Source organism: Phascolarctos cinereus, unplaced genomic scaffold, assembly GCF_003287225.1.
Source record: "Phascolarctos cinereus isolate Bilbo 61053 unplaced genomic scaffold, phaCin_HiC Scaffold_9;HRSCAF=440, whole genome shotgun sequence".
NCBI classification, from domain to species: Eukaryota; Metazoa; Chordata; class Mammalia; order Diprotodontia; family Phascolarctidae; genus Phascolarctos; species Phascolarctos cinereus.
In genome coordinates, this window is record NW_027556402.1 from 50,086,671 (window position 1) to 50,099,764 (window position 13,094).

General features: G+C 39.2%; 1 protein-coding gene across 4 annotated transcripts in view; it reads left to right on the plus strand.

Annotated features, from left to right (window-relative positions):
• Positions 1 to 13,094, plus strand: part of EGF (epidermal growth factor) — a 149,123-nt gene that overhangs the window by 25,215 nt on the left and 110,814 nt on the right. For all 4 annotated transcript variants that reach the window (XM_021001372.2, XM_021001370.2, XM_021001371.2 and 1 more), the window contains 3 exons: positions 2,479 to 2,678; positions 5,283 to 5,464; positions 11,351 to 11,581. In XM_021001372.2, coding sequence (XP_020857031.1) covers positions 2,479 to 2,678; positions 5,283 to 5,464; positions 11,351 to 11,581 — 613 coding nt within the window. The remainder of the gene's footprint in view (positions 1 to 2,478; positions 2,679 to 5,282; positions 5,465 to 11,350; positions 11,582 to 13,094) is intronic.

The window sequence follows — 13,094 nt, forward strand, 5'->3', positions numbered from 1 at the left end:
AGATGTTACACAGAACACTCAGGCAGCTACCAAGCCTGAGAGTTCTTTCCCATACTGTAATTCATTATCTCATGAGCTGAGCAAATAGGGCAAGGAATAGGGTGAGGAATGGTGTTTTTATTTTTATTTTTGTTTTTATTGAGACTAGGTGTCCTTATCTTGCCCAGGCTGGAAATTAAATGGTCACTCATTGGCCAACCCACTGCTGATCAGCATGGAAGCTTTGACCTCCTCTGTTTCCAGCTTGAGCCACTTGGCCCCTTCACGAGCCTTCATGACCCCTTCATGGTTGCCCACAGCTTCCCCATTCTCATCATATTGGTGCTAGATTTAATGTGAACATCCTTTCAGCTTCAACCCTATTACAACCCAGAATACCCAGACTCCAGCCATCTACCAGCCTCAACCTCACCACTAGGTGTGAGGTGCCATACCTAGGATAAAGTGTTTTAAGGTTTGCAAAGCTCTTTGCATACATCATCCCATTTAAACCTCACAATAATCCCATGAGGCAAATACTATAGATATTATTAAATACTATTTTCATCTTTTTTTTTTCACTTAGAGCTAGATGTAGGTTCAGGAAGACCTGAGTTTAAGTCTGACCTCTGACACTTAATAGCTGTGTGTCCCTAGGCAAGTCATTATATTTGCCTCAGTTTCATCAATTGTAAAATGGGAATAATAATAACACCCACTTTCTAGGGTTGTTGTGAGAATCGGATGAGGTAATACTTGTAAAATGCTTGACTCAGTGTGGGGCAGCTAGGTGGCACAGTGGGTAAAGTGTTAGATCTGAAGTCAGAAAGATTCATGTTCCTGAGTTCAAATCTGTCCTCAGACTCTTAGTATCTATATGACCCTCACTAACTCACTTAACCTCATTTGCCTCAGTTTCCTCATCTGTAAAATGAGATGGAGAAGGACATGTCAAACCACTTAAGTATCTTTGCCAAGAAAACTCCGAATGGGGGTCACAAAGAGTTAGATGTAACTCAGCAACAACAACTAGGCACATCGTTGTTGTTTAGTCATTCAGTTGTGTCTGACTCTGGGACCTCATGGACGATTAGTTCATTAGATAATTCGTTTTCTTGGCAAAGGTACTAGGATTGTTTGCCATTTCCTTCTCCAGCTCATTTTATAGATGAGAAAATGAAGCAAATAGGGGTTAAGTGACTTGCCCAGGGTCACACAGCTAGTACGTGTCTGAGGTGAGATTTGAACTTCAGATCTGAGGCCAGCACATAGCAGATGCTTAATAAATGTTAGTTGATTGACTGACTGCCTTTCCCAGGGTTCCATAGCTAGAACTAAGGTCTTACCTTCCAGGGCAGCTCTCTATCCAGTAGGCTATACTGCCACTTATTAAGTGCCAGTGGGGAGGTATATAACATTATAGAAGGTATATAACATTATTTTAGTCACTTAGGAGAACATAGTACATGTTATCTCTGACCTCAAGAAGCCTGTGGTCTAAGTCAGCCTATTTTTCCAATCTGCAGATCTTAGGCTGGAGAAGTGAGTACTCTCTAGGGAAGCCCTCATTGTAGGGATTTGAGAATTCAGCGGCTCCTACAGTGAGAATGGCAAATGGAGAGTTTCCTCCTGTAGAGAATTTCTGAAGGTCTGCTCTTGTACCCTGAAGACCTGGAAGAAGACCTAATTACCTAGAATCTGAGCAACAAAAATTCCATTGATCTTAACCTTTTCTTTCTTTGACAATGGAATACCAGAAAGGCAAGAGTCACAGTGGAAGTTTGTCAACCATGAGACTGGCAGAGATGAGTAGATGTCTTTCACTGAGAAGAAGGGATGCATTGAAGGTTTCCAGAAGGACAGAGGAGATGGGGCTAAACCAGGGCCGGGCTTTGTCAGGTCTTTCTGAGAAGTCCCAGGCTTCAGCCTCGAGTTTCCCATCCTCTTTTCTCTCTTCTCTTCTCTGCCTTTAATTCTGTGTCTCTGACTTACCAATCAGGAGATGAAGTGAGGGAGAGAGTGGGTGGGGAGGACGAGGAAGTTTCAAATATATTAACATTAACAACTGTAACTTCATATTTAACATCTTATAATTAAAACATCGGCCCTTAAACTAATGTACACATGAATTTTTCATGCCATAGAGATTACAATAGATTTTGTACTCATACATTAAAGACCAATCTGTATAGGGAAGCTATCCTACTTTTTATGCGGTTCATTTTCTTCACTAACCCAAATTAATTTGGTCACATTTATTTCACATAATTAATTAATGAAGATTATCTGTATGTTTTTTTTAAATCATGACCCAACTACTGCAATTTTGTATCTATTTCCCTGATGGAAACATGAAGATGATTAGAATTTTGGTGATTAGAATGATGGATTGCAAATAAATAATTCTACCACTATTTGGTTTAATTTTCAAATAATTTAATTGAATAATCTTTAAAAAATGCTGTGAATGCATGGTTTGATTTCTTCCTCTCCCCTCAGGTCCTGCACCCTTTTTAATTTTCAGCCATGGAAATGCTATCTTTAGGATTGACATGGAGGGAACTAATCATGAACGAATGGTGGCTAACGCTGGCACGTCGATATTGATGGATTTTCATTATAGAAAGAAGAAAGTCTATTGGGTGGACTTAGAAAGAGGACTTCTGCAAAAAGTATTCCTGAATGGCACAAAGAAAGAGGTAAAGTACCCGCCATCTTGGCATTTGTGGGATCTGGGGCTGGGACATGAAGTCAATAGAGCTTCAGGTTCTAGGATGCTTAGCAGAAGCGGCCAATGTTGTGTCAGTGCTAGAGTAACATTCATCCTAATTTGGGGAGGTCCAGCCCAGTTTTTTCTTGTGTACATGGTCCATTTGTGTCAGTCTGTGCTGTTTGGGATCATGGGAGGAACCATTTTGTCTGAACTAACCGATCAGTTTGGTAAAATGACCAGTTAATTCAGATGAACAAATATTTACCTGATTCTTTACCAAAATGAGATTTTGTGACTTGGTTATCTTGATACTGTGCAAATTCAGGGATCATCTTTGGAATAAGAACTTGTGATGAGTCCTCATATTCCCATAGTGCTTTACAGTGTGTAGAACACTTTCCTTGCATCCATCCTGTGAAGTGGGTATGTCAAGCACTGGTCATGTCCTACAAAGCTGGAAAGACTTTGAATATGGGCCTAGTGCTATGAATTGCCGGTCCACTGTTTGAGCACAAGTTTAGCTAAGTTTGGCAAGGTTCGTGACCAGGCTAGCCAAAAGGCGATAATTTTTTGGCGATAGGAATTCTAGAAGCTAAAAGAGAACTCTCTTAGGGAGCATCTGTTTTCCTGTCTTCCTTAGAGAGCAGTTTATTTTTCTTGAAGAAGACACTTAAGGTCTGAGAAGTTAAACACCCTCACGCAGCTAGGGAGCGGCAGAGCCAGAATCTGGACCTCAGTCTTTTGGTTTCAAGCCCACTACTCTGTTTTTCTAAAGATGATTACATTGTAGTTTGGAAAATAGTTGGAAGAAAGGGTGCAGAGCTTATAAAATTTTCTACAACTTTGTCCCTTTTGGAATATTGGGGTGGACAATCCCTATTGCAAAACACTCCATGACACACTGAATGAGAATGAACACAATAGAACACTTTTTTATGTAAATACTTCTCTGCTATTCAAAAGATCTATGATTTCATCAATGTGACCAATGATACAGGTCAAAACCAATGAATGCAGTAGTCTATGGGTTGGCCAACAAAACCCATCCCTGGGTGGCCAACCTTTTAGACAGGAAATTGATTGAATGCATTTTAGGGTAATGGAAGTGCCAGTAAATATTATCAGATTACATCCAAACTCCTGTAAAATTGTATGGAGAGGAATGAAAATTAATTCTTATCCCAGGGAGTCTAAATGTTTACCAGTCTATATACATATTTTGTGTGCTGCAATGTGTTTCTCTACAAGCTAATGATGATGTACAAATCTATAAAATATTAGAAATCTATGACCCTGAGGAGACCATGACCATGTGGATGCAATTTTGCAAACTACAAATCCGTATTTTACCATACTTTCTATTTAAGACAGATTGCTCATTTATATTAATATTTATTCTCACCCTTAGAAAACAGTTGCATGTAGGCAGCTAGGTGATGCAGCAGATATAGCACTGGGCTTAGAATCAGGGATATTTGAATTCAAATCCAACTTCAGACACTTACTAGCTGTTTGCTTCAGTTTCCTCAGCTGTAAAATGGGAATTAAAAATAGCACCGACCTCGAAGGATTGTCGTGAAAATTAAACGAAATAATATTTGTTAAGGTGCTTAGCATAATGCCTGTCATATAGTAGGTGCCTTCTTCCTACCTCACATTTAGAAGGACAAGCTTTTAATATAAAATACTCTAAGGATATTTATATTTTTGTGGAAAAAAAGACAAGTAACATGAATGAATGAGTAGTTAAAGGCAATTTATCCAAAGAACACACAAAAAATTTAGAGTATTTCATTTTAATCAGGGAATCCTTAAAATAACCCCTTCGTTCTCTAGGAATAACATCTAGAGAGTACCATGAGAAATCCGTAGACAAATGCTTGAGAGCTTGTTCCTAACATAAATTACATCAGATAATTGCCCATCATTTCTATCCAGAGCTTATTCCTCTTAGTACTCTTTCAATTAGCTAATCTATCTTTAATATACCCCCTCAATATCTCCCCCTTACTGATGTGGCCTGAGCTCAGTGCCATTTGTCAGCAAGGGGGAGAAGAGGACCCCAATAGCTAGAGTAGCACCTTGGGAGAGAGAGAGGGAGAAAAAGAGAGGGAGAAGCAGAGGGAGAGGGGAAAGGTGAGGGGGAGAGGAGAGGAGAGGATTCATCAAGTGCTTACCCTGTGTCAGGCACTGTCCTAAAATGCTTTGTTATCAGAGGGTGTAGATTTCACTTTTAAGACCTTTGAAAGTATTGCTAAAGACCCATTCAATACCCAATTCTAACGGTGTGCATATTTTGAGAACCTTTATATTTCAGAGCTATGTTAGTAAATATTGGGCCAAGAGATAGGTACATGTAAATTCAGAAGTATCATTTTGGAGATTCACTTGGGATTGTCATTTTGAAATGACAAAAATAATAATAGCAACTTATGGCTTGTTAATTTTATTCAGAGTAGTTTAATTATAACAGGAAGTTAAAGAATAAAATAGTTAATGGTGACAGATGCTTAAAATGACAGATATTTTAAAAGAAGTATCTTATTGGTCATCAGCAAAGGTTAACAACTTAAAGTTTTTAATTTCACAGATTCTGGGCCATGTGGAGAAAGGGGTTTCAGGAATGGCAATTGATTGGCTTCATGAAGAAATTGTTTGGTCCAATCAACTGAAAGGAACAATTGAAACTACAGACATGAAAGGAAACAATTCTCATGTCCTCTTGAAGGAATTAAATTATCCTAAAAATGTTGTTCTTGATCCAGTAAAAAGGTAAAACTACTGCTATTTTCTGATATGATAGAAGTCTTTAAAATGTGAGGGAAAGTTCACTGGCATCATTCACTTTTAATTAGAATGATTTAGGGAGAGTTGCATTAGTTTGCTGGAAAATTGTTAAGGTGGCTTCTCAATGATGTGATTGAAAAATAGGTGCTATTGAACTTACTTGGGTTTTTTTTTGGTGAGGCAATTGGGGTTAAGTGACTTGTCTAGGGTCATAGAACTAGTAAGTATCAAGTTTCAGGATCCAGATTTGAACTCAAGTCCTCCTGACTCCAGGACTGGTGCTCTATCCTATGTACCACCTAGCTGTCTCTATTGAATTTACTTGTGTAGTGGTTACACATTTTCATAAGAAAGGACTCAGTTTATAACACAACATGGTGAAGAGTATTTATTGGTTCTAGAATCAGAAGACCTAGGTTTAAATCCTGGCTCTGACACTGATTGGGTAATCCAAGACAAGTCATCTGAAGACGCAATTAGGTGGCTCAGAGGATAGAGCGTTGGACCTGGAGTCAGGAACACTTGAGTTTGAACCTTGTCTCAGACACTTTCTAGCTGAATGACACTTAGCAAGTCATTTAGCCTCACTTAGACTCAGTTTTCCTCATCTGTAAAATGGGGGTTAATAAAAGCACCTCCCAGGTGATGTAGTGGATAGTAAGGTTTTTACTTAATTCACTGACTTTTCTTAAAGAAGGTACAACTAAGGGGCAGGTAGCTGGCACAGTAGATAAAGCACTGGCCCTGGAGATTAGGAGGACTTGAGTTTAAATCTGGCCTCACACACTTGACACTTACTAGCTGTGTGACCCTGGGCAAGTCACTTAACCCAGATTGCCCCACTCCCCCCAAAATAATAATAGCACCTACCTCCCAGGATTGTTATGTGAACAAAGGCTGATGATATTTGTAAGGTGCTTTGCAAACCTTAAAGCACTATATAAATGATAGCTATTATTACCAAGCTACAGCTTTTCCTGGCCTCAGTTTCCTCAATTGTAAAATGAGGGAATTGGAATAAAAATTCTCCAAGGTACCCTTCTAATGCCGTATGGTTAATTATCATCTCTGTGCAGATGACTCACAGATCCACTCCAGTCCCAGCCAGCCGCCCTCTCCCTTTTGAGCTTCAATTCTACATTACCAAATGCTTATTGAACATTTTAAAGCAGGTATCCTAGAGACACCATGTCCCAAATAGAACTCATTATCTTTTCCCCTTAACTCCAGTAATCCAATAAACATTTATTAAGTGCCTCCTCTGTGCCAGGCACTGTGCCTACTGCTGGGGATACAATTAATAAAAAGATAGCCCCTGCCCTCAAGGAGCTTGCAATCTAATGGGGGAGGGGGAGACACACAAAAGGATGCAGGAAAGTGTGGGGAGACCAGGGATGCCCAGTGTGGGGGGCATCTTGTTCCATGGACTATTATTGAAGGCACTCATTTTTTTCCAGTCTCCCTAACTCTCTCACCCTACAAATCCAATCACTGTCAAAGCTAGCCTTTTCTAGCTCTACAACATGTCTCCCATATAATCTAATCTCTCCACTCATTAAGTCACCGCATCAGGTCAGACTATTGTCATTGGCCATCCTGCTTCCAGTCCCTCCTCATTATAATCTATCTTCCACTTAACCATCAAAGTGGTTTCCCCTAAGTTAAGATCTGAACAAGTCACTCACCTACTCAATCCACTCCGGTGGCACCTTATAGAATACAATGTGATCTCATTTTGGCTTTTAAAACACTTCCCAATCTCTCCCCAATCTATCTTTTCAGCCTCATACATGACTACCTTTCTGGCATCCTATGGTCCAAGCAAACTGGCCTTCTCTGTATTCTTCAGACAGAACACACTATCTCCCACCTCCCAGCCTTTGCACTAGCCATGCACTATATCTGTAATTCTTTCCTTCTGCTTCATGGAATTCACCTCTTCCTTCAAGCTGCAGGTCAAATACTACCTTCTACATGAAGATTACTGATCTACTCATTGCTAGTTCTCCCCCTAACTATTCTATATTTAACTACAATGTATTTATTTGTATTTATTCTAACTATACTTCTAAATATATTTAAATCCCTTATTAGACTGTGAGTTATTTGAGAGTAGGGATAGTTTCATTTTTTTGTACTTGTATCTTCAGGCCTTGGCACATGTCAGGCACCAAATAAATGCTGATGATTGATTGATTGATCCTAGAATCCGATATAACAATTATCTTGAAGGAAGGTCACCTAGGGGAGTGGAACAATCACTAAATCGACAGAATCAGGAGACTCAGTCTCTTTTTCCTCAATAGCTGGAGCAGAAAGGTTTCAGTATAGAGGCTACCCAGTTTGATTCTTCCATTTTGCAAATAAGAAAACTGAAGTCCCAAAAGGTGATTTCCCTAAGGTCTCAAAGGTTGTATGTAACAGCTCTGACTCCAAATCTAGTGGCCAGTTCAGTTACATTCAACTAAGATTGATTAAATTCCCCCTGTCTTCAAAGCTCTGGGCTGGGTGCTAGGCATGCAGTAATAGATAGGGCTTAGGTTGGAATCCCAGTTCTAATGGTTACTAGCTGTGTGGGAAGCCATTCCATCTCTCCCAGGCTCAGTTTTCTCATCTACAAAGTCGGGATAACAATGCCTATCCTATACCACCTTCACGGTTGTGAGAGAACTACTTTCTGTAATTCTTATACTAACTTCCATTGTTACAGGTTCTCAAAGCAGAGTTTTTTTCCCCCTTTCTTCATGTCTCTAGCGCTTAACACAGTGCCTGGTACATAGTAGGCACTTAATAAATGCTTGTTGACTGACTGAGTTCAACTGGTTACATCTCTTCCTCAGGGTCTAGGAGTACCCTATGAGACCAGGGATGATACTCGAATGAAATCAGTTCGATTCTCCGACAGTGTAAATCTGCCCAACCTCCCAAGATGATCAGTTGAAAATAATTTTATCATCCAGGCTTAGGTAGCTTTTAGAAAGTGAAATTTACTAAGGTAATAAAAACAAAATAAATAAACAAACAGATAAACAAATAAATAAAATAAAAATAAAAACAGCTGGCATGATACATCTTTCCAAACATTTGTGACCTGGTCTTCCATAAGAACATACAGAGGACAGGGAGAAAGTGGGCAGAAGCTTAGAATGTATTTGCCCAAGGGAGAATTCACAGTATCTGCTTCCTGGAAGTCCTTTTCTTTTCATTTGTAGGGTACCTTAGGCATGGTACACTTTCTTTCCTATGCTTCTTGTAGAGCTGTGAATCTAGTCTGTCCCCGGCTCCCGGTGATAAAGAGCACGCAACAAGCTGATTTAGGAACACCATTTAGAACACCGACGAGAAGATTAGAAGTCTAATATACTCTGGACTCTTCAAAGCTGGAAGGTTCTTCTCTGGTGAAGGGAGTGTTGTGCAGTGAAGAGACTTGGCCAAAGCTAAAGCCTAGGCTTTTCTCCTACCCCCTACCCTAAATGGTTTCTTTTCAGGAATGAAAAGCCACATCCTCTAACAAAGCTTTCCTTTTTCAATTCACTTGATAATTTATAGCTGATCAAGTTTCCCAGCCCATTAGGCAGACTTCCTGTCTGGTGTCATTTCATTTTATCCAATGGTTTTTTAAAACCTAAAAAAATTTCTTCTTCCTAAAACGTTTTGTACTTAGTCTAAGGTCTTCTGATAGATTGATTGAGATATTTTCACCTAATTAAGGTGTCAGAGATAAAATGGGGTGGAGTGGTTTCAATTCCACCTTTACATTAGTAAGCCTTAAAGTAGAAATGTAGATTGAAACAGAAATTTAAATTATTATTATTATTCATTAAAATGATTGGCCTTGCTGTCGAGAACTGTACTAAGGAAAAAGACACAAACAAACAGCAAAATGGGGATACTAGAGAGAATGAGATAAGTGTGATTCTGAGATCATCTAGTCAAAGGATTATGGTAAATGTTTGAAAGGGGAGAATCACTTTCACTTCACAGAAGAGATAGCACCTTGGTTTGCTGGTGAAGAAAAAGAAAGATGTTAAAAGGTGGAGGAGGAGAGAAAGGGGAGTCTATTCAAAGCATAGGGGAGAGCATGAGAAAAGGCACAGGAAGAGAGAAAATAGGACAAGAACAGGGAAATGGAGAATACTTTCTTTGGTTAGAATGTACATTAAGTACAAGAAAGAGAGTAGTAGTAAGAGATACAAGCCTGGAAAGGCAGGATCATAAGGTCATAGCTTTAGATGGAAAGTGCCTCATGTTCCACATAATTCAATGCCCTCATTTTTCTTTTCTTTTCTTTTCTTTTCTTTTCTTTTCTTTTCTTTTCTTTTCTTTTCTTTTCTTTTCTTTTCTTTTCTTTTCTTTTCTTTTCTTTTCTTTTTTTCTTTTCTTTTCTTCTCTTCTCTTCTCTTCTCTTCTCTTTTCTTTTCTTTTCTTTTCTTTTCTTTTCTTTTCTTTTCTTTTCTTTTCTTTTCTTTTGTTTACTTTTGGGCTTTGTTTATTTTTAGTGACTTGCCCACGGTCACACAGCTAGTAAGTGTCAAGTGTTTGGTTTGAGAACAGATTTGAACTCAGGTCCTCCTGACTTCAGGGCCGATGCCCCACCTAACTGCCCCATACCCTTATCAAGGAAACGGAGGCCTAAAGAAATTAAGTGACTCGCCCAAGGTCATATAGACTCCTTTCTATAGCAGAGTTGGGATTTGAAACCGGTATTCTGGTTCTGAATCTAACATACTTTCCACAGTACTGTGTTCACTCTCCTCTAAAGTATCATGCCTCTAAAGTAGGTGTTAAAAAATAAAACAAAGTAAGTGATAGACAAAGTTAGAATCAGATGGTACATAGCTTTGAATCTTAAGATCAAACATTTATATTTTATCCAATAAAAAATAGAATGCCATTGAAGGTTTTTTAAAAGTGACATCATAGTGGTTCAATAGTTTAAATATTCAGGTGTCAGTATGGAGGATTTGTTGGAAAAGAATAGATTCAATGCTGGAAGAATAATCTGCTAGGCCTGAGAAGTAATGAGGGTCTGTCTGAACATGGGTAGTAGGATGAAAGAGTTCAGAGAAGGAGGGAGGTGCAATGAAGGCAGAATATATGTTGATTGGTTGGATGTATAGGATAAGGATGAAGGAAGAGTCAAAGATGACTTAGAGATTGTGTCCTGGGTAACTGGAGGGGTCCTGGTGCCTCAGGAGGAGAGGATGAGGTTCCTCTTGCATGGTTAATCTCTCCGGGCTCTATGAGCAAAGCAGAATTACAGTAGCTCAAAAGAAATGTGAGATGCACAAATTTAGAGACATCGGCACTCCAAATGCTCATATGGGCTATTTGTGCCCAACTTATGATAGAGCTTTCCAAGTTCATATCGGTCTGATCAACCGCAGCCAGACAGACTAGACCTTGACCTTGACTTAGTGACGCCATTTTGATCCTCTTTGAGAATGAAGAACAGTCAACATACTTGATCTGTAGGATGAGGGGCTTGGGATGGATCCCAATGGACCCTAATGTCCCTTTAAGCTCCAACGTTACATGCTATTCTAAGAAAGAGTTTATTTTCAGAAAAGTAAGAAAAAAGGAGTTTATTGTAAGGAGTTTAAGGAGCAGCTGTTAGGTGCTGAGGAAGGAATGTTGGGAATTGGACTTCAATTCACTTCAGAGGTTAGAGATTGCACATATAGAAAGCTTTGTGGGGAAGATAGACTGGTTTAACCACTTTAGCTGAACCCACATCTTATTAGCTGATTTTTTGCCAAAAGCAGTTGCACCTTCTGCGTATAGACACAGGCTAATGGTTGGCAATCACTGAAATTGGCCATGATAACTCTCCAAATTGTTATGACTCTCTTTCTTTTGTTTCCTATTCAGCTTTATGTTTTGGGTGGCAGATAATATTACTGGCACTATAAACAGAGCCAATCTTAATGGGACAGATGTCAAGATTCTCATGCAGACATCACAAACAATTAAAATGATCTCATTGGACATCATTAACCAGAGAATCTTTTGGATTCAGTACAGCAGTGCAAAGAGTGATCTTCATGTTGGCTCATGTAATTATGATGGGGGCTCCGTTCACCTGTTGAATCATTTTACACGGTAAGTTTTACATTTGGTTTAAAGGGGATAGAATATTATGTAGGGCCTATTAAAAAGACTAGCTGCTTCTGCATTTGCCACTTTGGTAAGTATTGGAATTACTGAGCTTGTATCTGCCTTATGCAACAAAAAAGGAATTTTATTGACATCTTTTGTTTTTAATCTCACTTTCGTTTCCCAAACCATTCTGTATGAGAGAGAATAAAAGAAGAGGAAAAAATAGCCTGCCAGAACTAATCAACACATCAGTTATCAGTCTCCTAGCTCTGCAGGAGGAAGACAAAATTATAATTACACAGAGTTTTGACTTTTAAAATTGTTTGCATTTACTCATTATGAATTACTGTTTTCCTGGTCCTGCTTATTCCACAGTGTAGTAATTCATAAATTTTTCTATCATGTATCTCTGTAGTCTTCATATTTATCTTTTTTTGGGGGGGGGCTAGACAATGGGGTTAAATGACTTGCCCAGGGTCACACAGCTAATAAGCATCAAGTGTCTGAGGCTGGATTTGAACTCAGATTCTCCTAACTCCAGGGCCAGTGCTCTATTTCATCTTTTCTTACAGCACAGTTATGTTTATCGTATTCATGGATTCCAGCTGGTTTAGCTATTTCCCAAATGATGGGCATTTGCTTTAGCAAAATATTTTCAATATTTTGTGAGCAAACAATAGAAGCAGCTAGAATTTATATAGTGCTTTACAAATATTAACTCATTTAATCCTCCCAATGATCCTATGAAGTAGGTGCTATTATTGTCCCTATTTTACAGATGAGGAAACTGAGACTAAGAGACTTTACTAGGTCAATATCTGAGGCAGTATTTGAACTCACACCTTCCTGACTACTAAGTCCTTTGCTCTATCCACTGTGCTATCTAGCTGTCTTTTAAATGTATATGCTATGGTAGGAGGTAGGAGATTAAAGTAACAAATCTGGGAATTCACCTATATCCCTTTTCTCTTGCTCTTCCATTCCTCCCCATTCAAACAGCTTTTTGATGAGTGGCAGACAATTAGGACTTCAGATTTTGAGCATTGGATTGGGTCAGACTCTGAGTACTGAGTGAAGTAAGATATAGACCTTTGATCTTGCCATCAGAGGACTTGGGTTCCAGATGTGGCTCAAGCATACACTAGTACTTTGACCTTGAGCAGCCTCACTTGTTTCATCTGAATGTAGTAGAGGTATGAGAATTGCTTGGCATTCTGGGATTTTTAGTTCAGAGGGGGCAAATGTTCTGTCTCATCCCTGAGAGCAATCTGGACTAGGATAATCTTTGTGCCAGAAGGAGGATGTGCATCATGCTTGGGAGTTTTGAAAAAGACAGTATATAGCCTGTGACAGAACAAGCTGAAAAGAAGGAATGAGCATAACATGAGCAGTGACAGTGGGGCATACAGTGTCCTGTGGCTTGTCCAGCACTCAGCGAGCTGAAATGCAGAGAAGCAACAACCCAGGAGGGATGGTCAAAGAGAGAGGAAAGGCTGAGCTGGGACAGGAGAAGGCA